Raw genomic sequence first — 17381 nt, 5'->3', positions numbered from 1 at the left:
AGAAACACACACAAATGAATGATATGACAACATTATTTTCCCTGAAGTTATTAGATTTCAAACTTTTAAATAAGAAAAATTACTGTAAGCGGTGGAGTAGGTGGACATTGTAGCCATTCTCCCTAGATAGGAGAAAACAACTTGGAGAGGACACATAATTTGGAGTTGGATAACTTCAGTCACTTCATTTCAGTTTCCTGTCAGCAAAAGTGGGATAGTAACAGAGCGTCACATCATAAAGTTCCTGTGGGAATTATAGAAAACTTATCTACGGCATTCCATAGTGTCTGACATACAGTATGTGCTGTTATTATGTTATCAATTATTATTTTAGTAGCACCATCAATGATTTTGGTATACTGAGGTTCAAAACCAGTGAAGGTAGGCATAAAAACTGGTGCTGAGCTTCTGAAACAGAAACTCATAGCATATAAAATATCTTTGTCAAAGTCTATGTTGCTTGTCAAAATAATTATATCATCTATCATAAAGAAGCAGGTAGAGAGCTAAGAATTATATACAAATATTTTAGTTACATTCATATAGTATCTAAAATTGGAAATAACTTGAAGTGATTTTAATCATTTTCTAACCCTTGGCTTTATTATATTTTACATAGAGAATACACATTGATTGGCTTATAAGATTGAAGATACGATAAAATATAACTACTATTAATTATTGGTTCAATATTTAATCAGAGTGCAATTAGCACCACAGCTATAAGGAAGAGCAGTAATGTTTTCATATATATTATGTGCTGGGCACTTGAGTTAGGTTCACTGACATTTTTATTATGTTCAAATAATAGTTCTACCATTTTTATCACCACCCATCCTCAAATACACATAGGAAAAACAAATTCTCATTCTATGTAAGAGATTACTAAATATGGTAGCATGAATATCACAATTGGATAATTGTTATAGACTTCATTTAGGCATTGAGGAAAATAAGCTCTTCATTATCTCACAGTTAATATTTTTTCACCTGTAAGACGTAAAGATAGAAAGTTAGAAAATGGTAGCTAGCTAACTAGATCTGAATGCATATATTGGTACTTTGAAGAACATAGGTTTATGGTCAAATGTGAGAAGAGTAAAGCTGGAAGGAGGCTTTATCATCTTAATGAAAAATATCTAGGTAATTCAATGATCACATCTAGAGCAATAGAAAAAAAAGTGGCTCACTACCATGAGGTCCATACTGATTTATAGTGAGTATAGCAGGCAGTGTAGAACTGCCTCTTTCTGTTTTTGAGGTTGTAAGAGCAGAAAGCCTCCTCTTTCTTCCTCAAAGTGGCTGGTAGGATCGAACTGCTGGCCTATCAATTAGCTGCCCAACCTATAACCCTGTACATATCAAGTGTAGTAGTTCCTCAATCAGTGTCATGGAAAATAATGAAGGGGTTGGACCTCCCTTAGAAAAATCAAGTATGTTTCACTTCCTTATCAATGTGCTATTTTGATGTTTACTATTTGAGATCAACTTAAGTAAAAACTATGTTTTCTGGCTATAAAATATACGTTCTGCTTATATTCTCTTGATGTGTTTACTACAAATAAAGTACTGAACTCGCGGGGAGGGTTTGATTCTGACCTGCTCATTCTTTAGGTCACATCCTTCTCTTCAGCCGAAGAGGAAAAGTGTAGGAAGACAGTCCTCAGGCTTCAAAATAAATTAGGACAACTCAGCTTAGACAGCCCACAACCACATCAGTCGATTGTATAGTTACAGGTAGATAAATGTAGACACAAATACTGATCAAACGTTTCCTCCAAGATCTGTCCTTTGATGACTTTCACAGTGCGAGTCCAGTCAGATGAGTTCTACGTGAAGCCCCCGTAGTACTTGGCTCAGACAACTTTTAAATCGATTAAGTAGTTTAAGAATGCTTGATCTGATCTTCCCAGGCGTTTATGCTTTACTTAGCTCTATTTTAATTTGATTTAATTTATCCTTTTTTTAAAGATAGCTAAGGAAATTCATTAGGTTATTATGATAGTCAGGAAAACACACTGCATACACTGACACAATGACAGGAGGGAGTGATTTGGGCGCGCTCCAGTAGTCTGGCCGTAGGAGAGCAGGGTAGGGTAGGCCTTTATGATGGCACTGAGGCAGGGGCTGGGGGGGAGGGGGACAATGGTGGAGGTAGGAGGCATAAAATGAAGTCATATTTCCCAGAGGCAGGGATTCATGAAGAAACAATATGTGATGATCAAAGATAAGGGAGAAAAACTAAACTACCAAACCCACATTAACCCACTGCGGTGGAACTGGAGCCTAGCCATTGTGCATCGTACAATGGATCCGAACTGTCCCATGGTGTTTCCAAGGGCATAAGCCTTTACGGACCCAGACTCCCCCCTTCCTGCCATGGAAGGGTAGCTAGCGGGCTCAAAGCGAACCCTTCATCAACGGAGCTCCTTAGAAGAAGAAAAGACAACTCTAAACATAATTCCACAAACAGTTTCTGTGTTCCCAATCAAGTAAGAGACATAGTGTAAAGTCTGTGTACAAGTTTTTAATTACAATTAATCTAATTACCTGGGTCGCTTTCCTAAGAAAACATTGCATAAGTGAATTGTACATTTCTAACACCCTTTCAATATTTTCATTAGACAAAAAGCATTATGACAGCTCTTCTGCTAACATTTTTGCCAATAAACACCAAACCCAAACAATCTCACTGCGAATGAGTCCATGTTGATCATATCGACCCGCCTTGTGGGTTTCTGAGATGGCAACTGATTAAGGGAGTAGAAAGCCCAGTCTTTCACCCGCAGAGCCCCTGCTGGTTTCGAACTGAGGATCATAGCCAACGCATAACCATTGCAACCACCAGGGCTGCTGCCAAGAAGACGCACCCCACCCCCTCAACAAAAAAAGAAAGAAATGATGATGGCAACAAATGTACATGTGTTCTGACACAATGGATGGATGTACAGATTGTGATAAGAATTGTATGAACTCCCAATAAAATGATTTTTAAAAAAAGAATTGTTCTTAGATTGGGGTTAAAATTAAGTGTGAGCCCCTAATCCATTCACTTTAGAGACTATAATTATCATTTTGACAGAGGACATTATAAACCATCCAGTCTGGGACATAAAGGTAATTCTATCGATAGTGTCATTAATTTATCCAATGATAGAGAAATTAAAACACTGTTGCGAAAACAGAATGACACGAGTATAAGCCGGCTTCAGACTACAATATGTGAATTGTTGACTTGTTCAGTTTAAACCCTTATGTGGCATGACACTACATGAATAATGGGGGTTGGGAATAGGGCAAAACTTTCTACTACACTCATTTCAAAGACAGAACCACACCTACCAGAGCAAGGAGGGCATTACAATAGTAAATATAAGTTTTTAATGAACTAGTCAAGCTTAAGATAGAGTTTGAATTGTTGTTGACTTCCTGATCCATTTCTTCATATATCTATGAACTGAAGACTCAGAGTGAAATGATTTGCTTCTCTGTTCTTACATGAAATGTGACTCATCTTTTCCTTAATGTTATCATAATTTAAACCTATCTGGGTTAGTATGAAATCAGAGTTTCAAAAGGACCTCTTTAATACTTTATTTAATATTGGAGATTGGGTTTCTTATCTTCCTAATTACAAAATTGTGGAGGATTGAATTTGATAAAATAAAAGAATTTCATTTAAAAAATGAAACAAACAAACAAAACTCAGAAAACCATCACAGGGAACAAATGGGCTTTTACCACTGGCTTAAAACACAACATGAAAAAAGTAATTATTGTACCATTAAATAAACCTCTTTCATCTTAGTATTTCTACTTTCACAGTCCCTTGAGTGAGTGGATGAGTAAACCTCCTAGAAATAAGTTAATTGCACTCTTCTTGATCTAATATCCTTTCCAATAGACCACATTTAATAATATAACCAAAATGTTCACGTGATGGAAAGCAAATGAAATCTTGACGAGTGAAAGTTCTGACAAAGCATAATTTGAATAAAAATAGTAAATTAGATGACGTACAGCACATATTTAACAGGATCGGCGAAGCTGATGACACATCTTATAGTATATACTCATATGTACCTTATAATTAAAATCTTATAATACATCTTGGAATGCACAATCCAGCTCCCACAAAGAATTTTAGATATAAAATATAGCTTTCATATTTAATGCATAATCAGTGTAAGAGGCTTGATGATATTATTATCATTGTTACACTGCCCTTCATTTCCTAGATTGAAGATGATTTTCTATGAAAAAATTGCGTATAATACAGATTGATGTCACAGAAAACAGTCCTCAAAAGTAACACTCCATTTCATACATTCAAAATAAGCTACAGGAAACACTAAGGAAGCTAATATTTTGGGGCCCTTGTATAATAACAGGATGACTTTTTCCATTCTGAAGTTGAATGCATTATTGCTAAATCAGAAACAAGTATTAGCTTTGATGTATAAGCAAATTCACACTTTTATGTATCAAATAATTTGACTTTGATCTGTATCACAAAAACGCATACATAAATGTTTGCTTTATCAGTTTGGAATCTAGAATTGTCACAGAGAAGTTGGTGAGAATCTTCATTCTTATGGAGCTTGGTATCATCGAATAAATCAAATCCTGCAGCAAAAATGTTTCTTTTATATACATTTACATATTTTATTCATTCAATCTTATTTTCTTCAAAACCTTTTTATTGGGAGGTAATCCAAATAGTAAATCATTCCCCAGTTCAATCATATCAAACAATATTGTACAATTGTTACCACAATCATTTTAATAAAATTAAAATGTGCCTGTATTCTCAAATACTATTCTATTTTAATAATTTATGAATTCCTAACATATATAGGGATAAGACTAAAAATAGACCATATATCCATTTCCACAGGAAAACTAACTTAGAACCGTTCTACACTCAAGCCTTTATATTTTCTTCTATTCTTTCTGGGATTGCCATCTAGTATAACCCGAATCAAATGTTCTAAATTATGAGTGGCTTTTTATTATAAAGTTTAAAATAGTTGATTGGATTCCAACGGGCCATAAGAGAAATCTGATGGATGAAGCGCATCCCTAAACAATTACAAACATGTGGGCAAAACCAACCTCTCTCCCCTTAGATAAAATCCCCCGTCGAGCAAATGGTGAAAAGCTGAGGTGCGAATAGAAAGGTTGGTGACTGGAACCTACGAAGAGGCACCCCAGAGAAAATGTCTGTGGGTTTGCTTCGCAAAGACTAGAGAGCGTGAAAGCCCTGTGGCACACACGGGCACACACAAGTTTGGAGAGATTCCATAGCAACTGGCGTCGTTGAAACCAGTATGACTTAATCGTCTCATCTTCTAAACTAGTGATTCTCAACAGGATAGGATTTTGATCCCCCGTGACATTTGGCAAAGACTAGAGACATCTCTGGGTATCGCTGAGACTTGTCAATGCCATATATTGATCGAGATGAGGAAATACTGATATCGTAGAACACATCTTACATCAGACAGGTCCCTCAAAGAAGGCTAATGTAGAATTTAGCTTTCACATTTCACGATGTAATGGGTTTAATGACATTTTTATTATTGTTTTTCTGCCCCTCATTTTAAGCAGCCTATCATAGCAGTTCTAAGACTCTTTGAGCACTATCTTACTATAGAAAATTAACTTTCTGGCAATCAACAGAGTGGATGAAAGGCAGTCTTTCTGTTACCAGAATTGCACCTACTTGGTAAAGCAGGACATGCCTCTAGCTAATGTTCTTCCATGTTTTATATATCAATTTAATGGGTAACACTTTTGCTTGAGACTCTCAATTTAAATTCTGTTTCTATAGTAGTTACTTTATTAATTGGAAAGAACCTTTGTTGTTTTGTTGTTTTGACATGAATCAGCCAAAACCAAACTCACTGCCATTGAATCTACGCTGCCTCCTAGAGACCATGTAGGACAGCGTAGAAGGCCCCGCGAGTTCCCGAGGCTGTAGCTCTTGATGGGAGTGGAAAGCGTAGTCTTTCTCCGTCAGAGATCCTGGTGGCTTCGACCAGGGAGTACCACCATGCCACAGCCAACTATACGAGAATTATGCTCAAAATGAATCTCAATATTCCGTGGGTTATAATTCCCAACTCATGTTCAGGCATTTTGAAGTAAAATGTTTATTTTTGCTTATGCACAGGATGAAAAGAAAACATTCTTTTTAAAAAGTTGGCATTATTTCCATTAGGGGTGTGTGTGCAGTTTACTTTAGTATTTATTGTTAATTATTCTGTAATTCACTTCACAGGATTTAACTTGAGTGCTCAAAAGGTATCATGACTAAAAGTAAACTGAAAGGAAAGTGGATAACAATGTATTAAGGGTTACTGGCAGATTAAGACACTGTTTATCTCATTTGAGGTAGACAGAATTCAAATTGCCTTCATTAGCTGAGCAATATGCTGTGGAAAATGAGCTGGGTACTTATCAAGAGGCTCTTTCATTTGCATTTTTGCTAAATAACCAAGCTGCCTGTTTCCTAGCCGCTCAAGAGACGTGAGTAAGAGAGGAAAAAAAATTATCCAGGTGAGTAAGTCAGGGGCATTTGAGGACCAGATTAAAAACCAGGAGCGAGCTCATCAATGAACACATCATAATTGTTCCTTATTCATTTCTCATACAAAATAACAGGATTCACAGAGTCAGCATGTAAGAGGTACCAATGCATTAATTCCTCCCACATTCACCAGGACCACAAGCACCTCTAGAGGCTGTTCTCTTGAAAAATGATCATTACTTCAGCCTGACACTACTCTAGCAGCCCTGCAGGTGCTGGTTAAGAGTTTGAATTTCAATTAAGCAGTAAATCTTTTTTGGTTGTCTTTTCTTTTCAAGATATTCTCCCAGTTGACACTTTTTCTTTTCACGTTTTTTGGATAAAGCTATATAAAATAAATGTTAACATATATATAAACTTTGAATATGTTATGCTTTAATTTGCAGTGCATACTTTCACCTGAAGTAAACACTCACCTACACTTTCTCCTACTTTTCCATGTAAACGTTTGCCTAGTTTTCCATTCATATACAAATTGATCTGTGACATTGATTACAGTCCTAGCAATATGTCCTGAAATCTCCCTATTTCCATTCATGCAGTATTCCTACCCCAATCCACCTTATTTGCTGCTTTGGGGTAAATGCTTCCCCTTTAGCCTTGAATAGCTGAGTTTTCCGTGAAGCACACAGTCCTCATAGATGCTACTGTGTGTTACTTGAAGCCAGTCCACCACCTGACTGAAAGATGGTACTTCAGTTTCAAGTTTGAAGACTTCTTTAGGGTGATAGGCTCAGGGGTTCTTCCAGTCTCGCCAAGACCAGGATCTGGTCTTTTTATGAATTGAGTTTTATTCTACATTTTTCACCCATTCTACTGTGTGTAGATATGAAGGTTGGGTAGAGGTAGCAAGGCACCATCTAATTCTTCAGGTTTCGGACTAGAGGCCATGGCTTATGTAGGCCATTAGTCCTCTGGCTAACTGCTTCCTTGAGAGTGGTGTAGTCACTCTGCTTTGCTCAAAAGGGGGAGAGATCCATCACTGTATATTAGATAGCCACTCACCAACCGAGGGGGTAGACGTTTATATTTAGGAACTATACTATGCTAATTAAGGAGACCTGCTGGTGGAGTAGGTAAGGCTTTGGGGGCTAACCACAAATTCAGCAGTTCAAAACCCACAGTCACGCCATGAGAGAACTTTCACATAGAGCTACAGTCGCAAGAACCCCAGGGCAGTACCACCTGGTCCATAGGACCTATGGGCCCTACGAGTCCAAGTACACTAGATGGCAGGGGGGCTTTTTGCTTTAAGATTATGCTGATTGACCTAGATGCCCCCTGACACCAAACTTCCTAACCTTTAAGTCCAGTAGCTCAGTCCTCAAAGTTTTGGTATGTCTAATATGTTTTCATAACAGTCCTCTGTATGTGCTCTATTGTACATATAAATATTCATACAGCATAAAAAATATGTTCGTAGAAAGATCCACAATCATCTCCATACATGCACACAGGTGTTCCTCAGTACAAATCCCCATAACTATTTAGCACACATATATACCGATGTGACTCCACAACAATCACCGCTTATTATTGTTGGTGCCGCAGGAGTGTATACGTTGTAGTCATCTAGTTGTTCTTTATTCGTGTGTTCTTCCTCGCAACTTCCTTTGTCTTGGTCATGCTGTGCCGATTGCCTCATTTTATGTTCCTCGTTCCCTTCACTAGAGTGAACAGTTATTTACTGTCTATTTGTGAATCGACATTCTCCTCTAGTCCTGGTGGCCATCAAAGAATGCTTCATTCTTGATGTTCTATAGTCGTGTTCCTCTGTACATCCTTTTGTGTGGACTTATTTCACTCAGCACCAGATCCATCAACATTATGAGATGTCTTATAGATTCACTATTGTATACAACACAGTATATAAACAATTGTATATATGCACCATGATTTGTTTATTCATTCACCCATTTATGGGCAGTTGTTTCCATCATTTTGCTCTTTTGAATAATGCTGTGATAAACATGGACGTGCATATGCTTAATTGTGTCACAGATTTTACTTCTTTATAATATACATACCAAGGAATGGGATTGTTGGGTTGTATGGTATTTTTATGTCGTTTTAAAAAGATCTGCCATCCTATTTTCTATAGTGGTTGTATCATTTAACAGTGCCATAAGTAATACACAAGCATTCCAAACTTCCACAACGTCACAAGCATTTGTTGGTGGCAATTGTTTTAGTTGCTTGTTTGTTTATTGTTGTTTTTCACCAATGCCATTATTGTTGGGTGAGATGACATCTCCTCATAGTTCTAAAATTTATCTCTAATGACCAATCATTGCAAGCACCTTTTCGGGTGTTTGTTAGTTACAGGATAAGGAAGTTTATGTAGTAAATCTTTATGTTATCACGTTTTCCATAGTCAGTTAACATCCCGCTGGCCCCTACACTTTTGGAACATTATTGTTTTGTGTTCATGTCCTTTGGGCTCCCTCACAAAGCAAACTATCCTTAAAAAAATGGTACAAGATAGAAGCACATCATTTCTTCTCGGAAAAAAGGCAAATATTATTTCACTGTAAAAGTTAAGAAGCTATGGAATGTATTAATGCATCAAAATTCATTGACTGAATTACACAATTTTAATACTTTTTCATGAATTTTTCAACATCTCTTTTTCATTGGAAGAGTAAAGTCATAAGAAGTACACAAGTATGCATCACACTAACCACACTCAACGCTATAAACCTTTTCACACAAATGTCCGTATAGTCTTTTTTCCAGTCATTTGTTAATTTAATGATTCTTAAGCTTTTCAACCAACAAAAATCCGACACAAATTTTGGGAAAGGCCATTCATCCAGCACTCATGACAAGCTTGGGGCCCTCCTGCTTGGTTGGTACTGGGGGAGCAGAGTTCGTCCTTTAGAGACCGCTCTCTTTCTCATTTGACAGGTTCTTTTTCTATCTGTGTTTTGTTTTGTTTTTCCTTTGTAATTTATTTTGGTTGTTGCTGAGAACATACACAGTGGAACATGCACCAATTCAACAATTTCTACATGTACAATTCCGTGGCGTTGGTTGTATGTTTTGAGGACATCTCTTAGTCTTCAAGGGATGTCAAAATTGTCTTCTTCTTGTATCTATACGGAAATTATTTTTTGAGTGGATGCAGCTCACAGCAGCTTTATAGGGCAGGGTAGATCTGCCCCTAGGGGTTTCTGATACTTTAACTCTTTTTTTCCCTTTTTTAAAATCATTTTATTAGGGACTCATACAACTCTTATCACAATCTATACATACATCAATTGTGAAAAGCATATTTGTACATTCATTGCCCTCATCATTTTCAAAACATTTGTGCTCTACTTAAGACCCTGGCATCAGTTCCTCATTTTTCCACTCCCTCCCCACTCCCCTGTCTCTCATGAACTCCTGATAATTTATAAATTATTTTGCCATATCTTGCCCTGTCCTACATCTCCCTTTACCCACTTTTCTGTTGTCCATCCCCCAGGGAGGAGGTCACATATATATCCTTGTAATCGGTTCCCCCTTTCCCACCCACTCTCCCTCGACCCTCCCAGAATCGCCACTCACACCACTGGTCCTGATGGGATCATCTGCCCTGAATTCCCTGTGTTTCTGGTTCCTATCTGTACCAGTGTACATCCTCTGGTCTAGAAGCATTTAGGAACTAGAGGAAAGTTGTATTTTTCATCATTGTTACATCGAAGCCCGTCTGGCTCATCTCCTCCCCGAGAACCCTCTGCAAGGGGATCTCCAGTGGCCTACAAATGGGCTTTGGGTCTCCACTCCACACTCCCCACCTCATTCACTATGGGAAGATTATTTGTTCTGATGATGCCTGATACCTGATCGCTTCAACACCTCGTGATCACACAGGCTGGTGTGCTTCTTTCATGTGGGCTTTGTTGCTTCTGGGCTAGATGGCCACTTGTTTAACTTCAAGCCTTTGAGACCCCAGACACTGTATCTTTTGATAGCCAGGCACTCTCTGCTTTCTTCACCATATTTGCTTATTCACCTGCTTTGTCTTCAGCAGTTGTGTTGGGAAGGTGAGCATCATAGAATGCCAATCTAATAGAAGAACATATTCTTGCATTGAGGGAGTACTTCATTGGATTCCCACTGTCCTCCTGCTATATTAATACTAAACCTATAAATATATGCACATAGATCTATTTCCCCATCCTCATATATGAATATATTTGCATATATACAAGTCTTTAGACCTCTGTAAATGCCCTTTTCCTCCCAGCTCTTTTCTCTATTACCCTTGACTTTCCTCCTGTCCCACTATCATGTTCAGTCCCCACCAGGGTTTCAGCAATTCCTTTGTTATATTACCCTTGCTCATGCCTTACCAGGCCTCCCAAACCCTCCTCACCACCAATTTGGATCACTTGTTGTTCCCTTGTCCCTGAGTTTGTTAACACCACTACCTTTTCCCCACCTTCCCCTCTCCCATGTCCCCCCAGAATTGTCGGTCCTGTTGTTTTCTCCTCCAGATTGTTCATCCAGCCTATATTATTTAGACAGATGTGCATATATAATAGCATGCACAAAAACAAGACAGAGCAAAACCAAGCAACAATATACAACAAAACAACAAACTGCTGACAAACAAAACAAAAACACAACAAGAAAGGAAAGATTGTAGTTACTTCAAGGATCATTTGTTGGGTTTTAGGAGTATTTTCCAGTCCAGTCTGTTGGGGTACCACGTCTTGGCCCCAAAGTACACCTTCAACATTCCCTGGGGAACTCACCACTCCATTGCCTTGCTGTTCTGTTGCACCCCCTTCATGTTTTGCCTCGGTGTGGCGGGATCAGATTGGATGCATTTCCCACACTGTCTACGGTGTTGTCCTCTGTAAAGCTATGGGTCAGTGAGGGGCATCATGTCACACAGTGGGACTGGCCATGTGGTCCTCTGTGGACTGGCTATTCTACTTGGGGTCATAGTCCTCAAGGCCTAGTGGGCCAGGATGTGCTCCACTCCCTCCTACTCCCCCTTCATCTGCTCCCGTGCGCTCTGCTCAGATATGTCCCTCTCCCGGAGCTGCAGATTCAATGCCATCTTTTGAAATAAATTATTTGGGGGGGGGCAGGTGTCCACTTAGTAGTTGGGTTTGGAGCCGCCCCCCCCCCCGCAGACCTCTCCATTGGTTCCCTACTCCACGCCGGCATGTTGCATTCACACCTTGGAGCACTGGGTTGAAATCTTGGTTGAAGTCTGTTTCCTCTTTCCCTCAGCAGACTCATGTTGTACTTGTCCTTTTGTGCTTGACTTACTTTGCTATGCATGGTTTCCTCCAGTTCTTCCCATGCAGTGATGTGCTTCAGACGTCCATCACTGCTTTTTAGCTATGCGTAGTACTCCATTGTATGTATATACCACAGTTTTTTAATCCAATCATCAGTTGATGGAAATTTGGGTTGCTTCCAACTCCTTGTGATTGTGAACTGTGCCGCAATGAACACTGGAGCACAGACGTCTGGCCTTGGTTTGTTTCTTGCCTCTTCTGGGTATATGCCCAGTAGGGGGATTGCTGGGTCATATGGTAACTCAATTTCCATTGGTTTTAGATATCGCCAGATCAATTTCCAAAATAGTCATACATACTTACAGGTACACCAGCAGTGGATGAAAGTTCCTGTCTCCCCACAGCCCCTTCAACACTTGTTGCTTTCTGATTCTTTGAACTAGGCTACATTTGAGGGTGTTAGGTGGTATCTCATTGTTGTTTTAATTTGCATTTCTCTTATGCCTAATGATCAGGAACATTTTCTCATATGTTTATTGGCCATTCGGATTTCTGCACCTATGAAACTTCTGTTCAGGTCCTTTGCCTACCTCCTCAGTGGGCAATTTTTTTTTTCTTTTTGGAACCTAGAAGAGTATTGTAGATTTTAGTAATAAGGCCTTTGTCTGATGTGTCATTGCTAAAGATGTTTTCCCCGTCTTTGGACTCTCTTATTACTCTCTTGGTGAATTCTTTCGATGTACACAAGTGTTTTATCTCCAGTATATCCCATTTGTCAATTTGTGCCTCTTCTGTGTTTGTGTCCTTCCCTATTTCTGATAGCCTATGCTTTCCCTGTGCCAAAGTTCTCAAATTGGTCCCAATTCCCTCATTGATGGCCTAATATTTTGGGTTTACCTTCAAGGTCTGTGATCCACCTTGAGTTTATTTTTGTGCATGGAGTGAGGTAAGGGTCTTGCTTCATTTTTCTGCAGGTAAATATCCATTTTTTCCAGAACCACTTGTTAAAGAGGGCATCTGCTTCCCACTTGATATTTTGGGACCCTTATCAAAGATTAGTTTCTGTATACTGATTATTTTATTTCTGAGTTTTCCATTCTTTTCCACTGATGAGTATCTGTCATTGTACCAATACCATGTGGTTTCGACAAATATGGCTGCATAGTATGTGCTAAAGTCAGGTAAAGCAAGCCCTCCCACTGTGTCCTTCTTCTTGAGTTCTTTGCTAATTCTTGGCTTCTTCCCTCTCCATACAGAGTTGGTAATCAGTTTTTCCATATTTTTGAAGGAAGTTGAGGGAATAGATTTTTTTTAAAAAAGCTCTTCCCCCAAATGTTAGCTTAATATAAAAACAAAACCAATATAACATCTAATAAAACATATACCTAATGATATGTCCAGTCTTCTTTATTGAAAATGTCAACATTCTAGGAGAAAATGTAATCAGTTTGATAGGGACTATCTTTCACACACAGTACTATAAAGCAATATTATGATACCACAAAGGAAAATTAGCAAAATTTCAAAGCTACAGATTTAAAATACCTTTAATGATCAGTTATACCATTGAAGTAAACTGTAATTGTATCTGCTCAGTAGTTAAGGAGAAAGTCATTCCACGAGAACTCAAAGTTGTTTTACTTTCGGCAGACAAATTACACCTATAATAGTGTTGCTCTTCCCAATCCCTTAGATTGCCAATATTTTGTCCATTACTTAATATAACTTAAAAATAATCTAAAAGACATCTGAACTACTTCATTAGAATGCCTCTGCCATTTTGATAAAAATGGGACAAATATGTTGTTTTAAAATAACCATTTATCAAAACATTATGGGCCTACAACCATGTATCAGATATGCTATTAGATAATGAAGGGAAAGTCAGTCAGACAAGCCTTCATTGGAAGGATGTCTGCTTACAGTGTTTGCAGCTGTGCAACAGGAGCTCCAAAGGAAGAGGAAGCTTGTGGCATGAGAGGGGATTCTTTGAGTCAGAATTCAATTACAGGTCTATCTAGCTCCAAACATTTTGACTTTCCATTTCCTTATACTTCAATTTCCCAGCATATTTGCTGCCATCCCCCATACAAGAGATTGGTAAATTAACCCAACGAAGATTCAGGCTCCCTCGACATCAGTAAAATTACTAGGGATCCAGTGGTGTGGGGCATGTCGAGATAGTCCTACTAAAGTGAAGGATATGCTATTCTATTTAGCACCCCAGTGACTAAAACGGGGGCACAATGCCTAGTGGGCCTATTTGGATTTTGGAAGCAATATATCCCTCAATTGGGTGTTCTACTTTGACCTATTTATCAAGTGACATGAAAAGCCTCCAATTTTGAGTGGGGTCCAGAAAAAGAAAAGGCTCTTCAACAGGTTCAGGCTGCCATGCAAGCTGCTTTGCCACTGGGACCATATGATCCAGTGGACCCAATGGTGCTAGAGGTGTCAGTTGTAGATAAAGATGCAGTGTGGAGTCTTTGGCAGACCCCTATTGGTGAATCACAGCGTAGATCATTGGGATTTTGGAGTAAAGTCTTGCCATCCTCTGAAAACAACCACTCCCCCTTTGAAAAACAGCTGTTGGCCTGTTACTCGGCCTTGGTGGAGACTGAACGCCTCACCATGGGCCACCAAGTCACCATGAGGCCTGAACTACCTATCATGAACTGGATATTGTCTGACCCACAGATTCCACTGAACTGGCAGCTGAGAATGGCCCCTGGCCACTTTGGGCTTCTCATGCTTTTGGATCAACAGGTCAGGAAGGGAATCACTGTACTAAGTAGTGTGATTGATCCTGGTTACCAAGGAGAAATTGGACTGGTGTTACATAATGGAGGTAAAGAAGAATATGTCTGTAATCCAGGAGATCCCATAGGCTGACTCTTAGTACTGCCATGCCCTGTGATTAAAGTAAATGGTAAGTTACAGCAACCCAATCCTAACAGGACTTATATTGACCCAGACCCCTCAGGAATGAAGGTCTGAGTCACCTCACCAGGCAGAAAACCACAGCCAGCTGAGGTGCTTGCTGAGGGCAAAGGTAATACAGAATGGGTAGTAGAAGAAGGTAGTTCTACCTATCAATTACAACCACGTGATCAATATTGCAAAAATGAGGTTTGTAATTGTCAATGTATTTTCCTTTTATGTGTTTATTGCATATCTTTCCTTTGTTCAGGTATGATATATCAGATAAAATTGGACTCAGTGTTTTCATTTATATGTATGATAGATGATTGATGATAAGTATTAGTGTGATTTCATCAATGTCCAGAAATTTTATAAGTCTATATGGCTAAAGAATGTGTACAGGTGCCAGGTTGGCAAGGGGTGGATTGACATAGTTAGTTTATTGTTCCAGCCTGGCCAATAACCACAAGTGGGACTAATTGAAGGTCAGAGAGATAAATGGCTCTGTGAGTCTCGCCTTTCTTGTCTCTCACTCTTTGATATTTGGACCAGTGTGTGGCTGCTTTGCTTGTTCTGTGCCTCAATTTACAGGCTACACTACCTGTGGGATGCCTAGCTGGGGAACTGTGTCACTGTAAGTTGAGGTCCCTTTAAGTCTGCACTATTGGAATGTACATCTCTGGAGCTGGGGACCGATGGTTGGTGACCTGGCTGACAGTTGGTGACCTGCCTTGCTGTTTGCTGCCTGTGTATATATAGCCTAGCTCTTCTCTCTACAGAGGATGGACTGGCGGCCCTCAAGACTTAAAAGACTGCCAGTGTCTCACAACTCTCTCACACGAGTGAGTTGCACTGAGCCATATGTATTGTTTTATAATATAACTGTTCATTTCTTGTATTATATAACTATCTGTCTGTTTATAATTTAACAGTTCATTTCTTGTGTTATCTATATATATATATATATATATATATATATTACTAGCAATCTGGTTTTGTCTCTAGAGAACCCTGCCTAACATAACTTCTTAAAGTCATAATTTAATATTGTAACATGCAAGACTCAATGGCAACTAACAATAACACATCTATTAATAACAATTCAAAAGACCACCTTGTCCAAAATTAGCTATTGCATTTTATTTTAGAAAAGATGAGCAGCGGCTTTCTATGATCCTTACTTTAGAGAAGTCAAGTTATTTTAAATTTTACTCAACTGAATCTATTTTATCCCAAACGTGCTGAACTCTGCATGTCCCAAAACTGCAAGGTTACTACAGTAATCTAGCTAGCAGAGCCCTATAGTGAAGTAACACAGCTTGATTTGGTGGAGGGTTTAGCCGATCAAGGAGGAGCTAAGGCTCTCACTGGCTGACCAGCTGTCATTAAAGTACGGCCACCGTGAGTGGCAACAGCATTCTGCTACAGCAAGAACCTATCGAAGATGCGAACACAAGAGTCGGGAGATGATTTTCCCTAAAGATTATCACGCAGTCAGTTGCCAACAGGGCACCCAGTCAAAGTGAAAAGCGGACTGCATACACCGGGGACGCGGACTTACCATCATGATTGGGGTTTCCCAGGGTCCATGGCTCATCAGAATCAAAATGCGTGTCTCCCCCAATTCCTGGTCCAGGGAAATAGGCATGTGCCAAAAATCCTCCCTCTCCATCAAAGGGAGAACTGTCTCCATGAAAACCAGATGCAAAAATGATAGTTATGTCCACATCACGTTTGCCGCTTTCTAGTTCACTGTAGGGGACTTCTTCAAACGTCAGAGGAGTTACGTTCTGCCACACGTCAAAGGCACGGCGGATAGCTTTCCGGGTTTCTGGGTCTCCAACTTTTGGAGTGACGTTCTTTATACTGAAATAAAAACAACAACAGTGAGTGCGGCTTTGCATTATATAGATAGATATTACATGACTTAGTGTAGATTTTTATGTATTCAGTTTTAATAAAATATTAGGAAAAGGAATCATATTAAAGAGCAAAAACCGTTCATCATCATTCCTCTGAGATCAATTTCACTATATTGTGATCATTTAATGTTCAGTAGTATGGGATTCATCTGCCAAGGCTATAAATGAGAAACTCTTCTATGAAGAATAGTTAACAGCGGGGCAACTAGATCAGGCAGTCACTTTGCTGGTGGACCACAATGGGCAGGCAGCTTTACCAAAGGATCAAGCAGTTACAGCAATTTCAAGCAGAAGTAAAATCCCCCGTTCCTCTGAGGTTATAATTACTCTCAGAGATGCCCTATTCCGCATGCGCAGCCACTTCCTAGCAATGTCTCTGTGCTCTCCTTTATGGAAATATATCAAGTTAGAAAACATATAGCTATTTCATAGTTGTTGATTTTCTTAAAGAAAAGGCCAAGCAAGCACTAATTCTGTTGTTTTAGTATTGTGACTCAATAGCTGTTAAAATTTTGACAATTACATAGAAGTAAAGATGTAATATGGACATTACTTACTGTAACAATCATATTAGCCCTGATTCATATGCAAATGAACAAAATAAATAGATCCTTCTTGATCGTTTAGCAATGACCAGGCCTTTCTCTTTCCTGTTCTTTTTCTACTTTTGGCTGATAGAACATATGAAATGAATATCTATTT

At 39.0% G+C, this 17381-nt stretch overlaps 1 protein-coding gene across 1 annotated transcript in view; it reads right to left on the bottom strand.

The window, feature by feature from the left end:
* The window catches only part of MMP16 (matrix metallopeptidase 16), a 309425-nt gene that overhangs the window by 128383 nt on the left and 163661 nt on the right, over nucleotides 1-17381 (bottom strand). The window contains exon 4 of the mRNA XM_075549513.1: nucleotides 16319-16623. Coding sequence (XP_075405628.1) covers nucleotides 16319-16623 — 305 coding nt within the window. The remainder of the gene's footprint in view (nucleotides 1-16318; nucleotides 16624-17381) is intronic.

This window comes from Tenrec ecaudatus, chromosome 5 (genome assembly GCF_050624435.1).
Source record: "Tenrec ecaudatus isolate mTenEca1 chromosome 5, mTenEca1.hap1, whole genome shotgun sequence".
NCBI classification, from domain to species: domain Eukaryota; kingdom Metazoa; phylum Chordata; class Mammalia; order Afrosoricida; family Tenrecidae; genus Tenrec; species Tenrec ecaudatus.
This window is presented reverse-complemented; position numbering and strand designations above follow the sequence as displayed.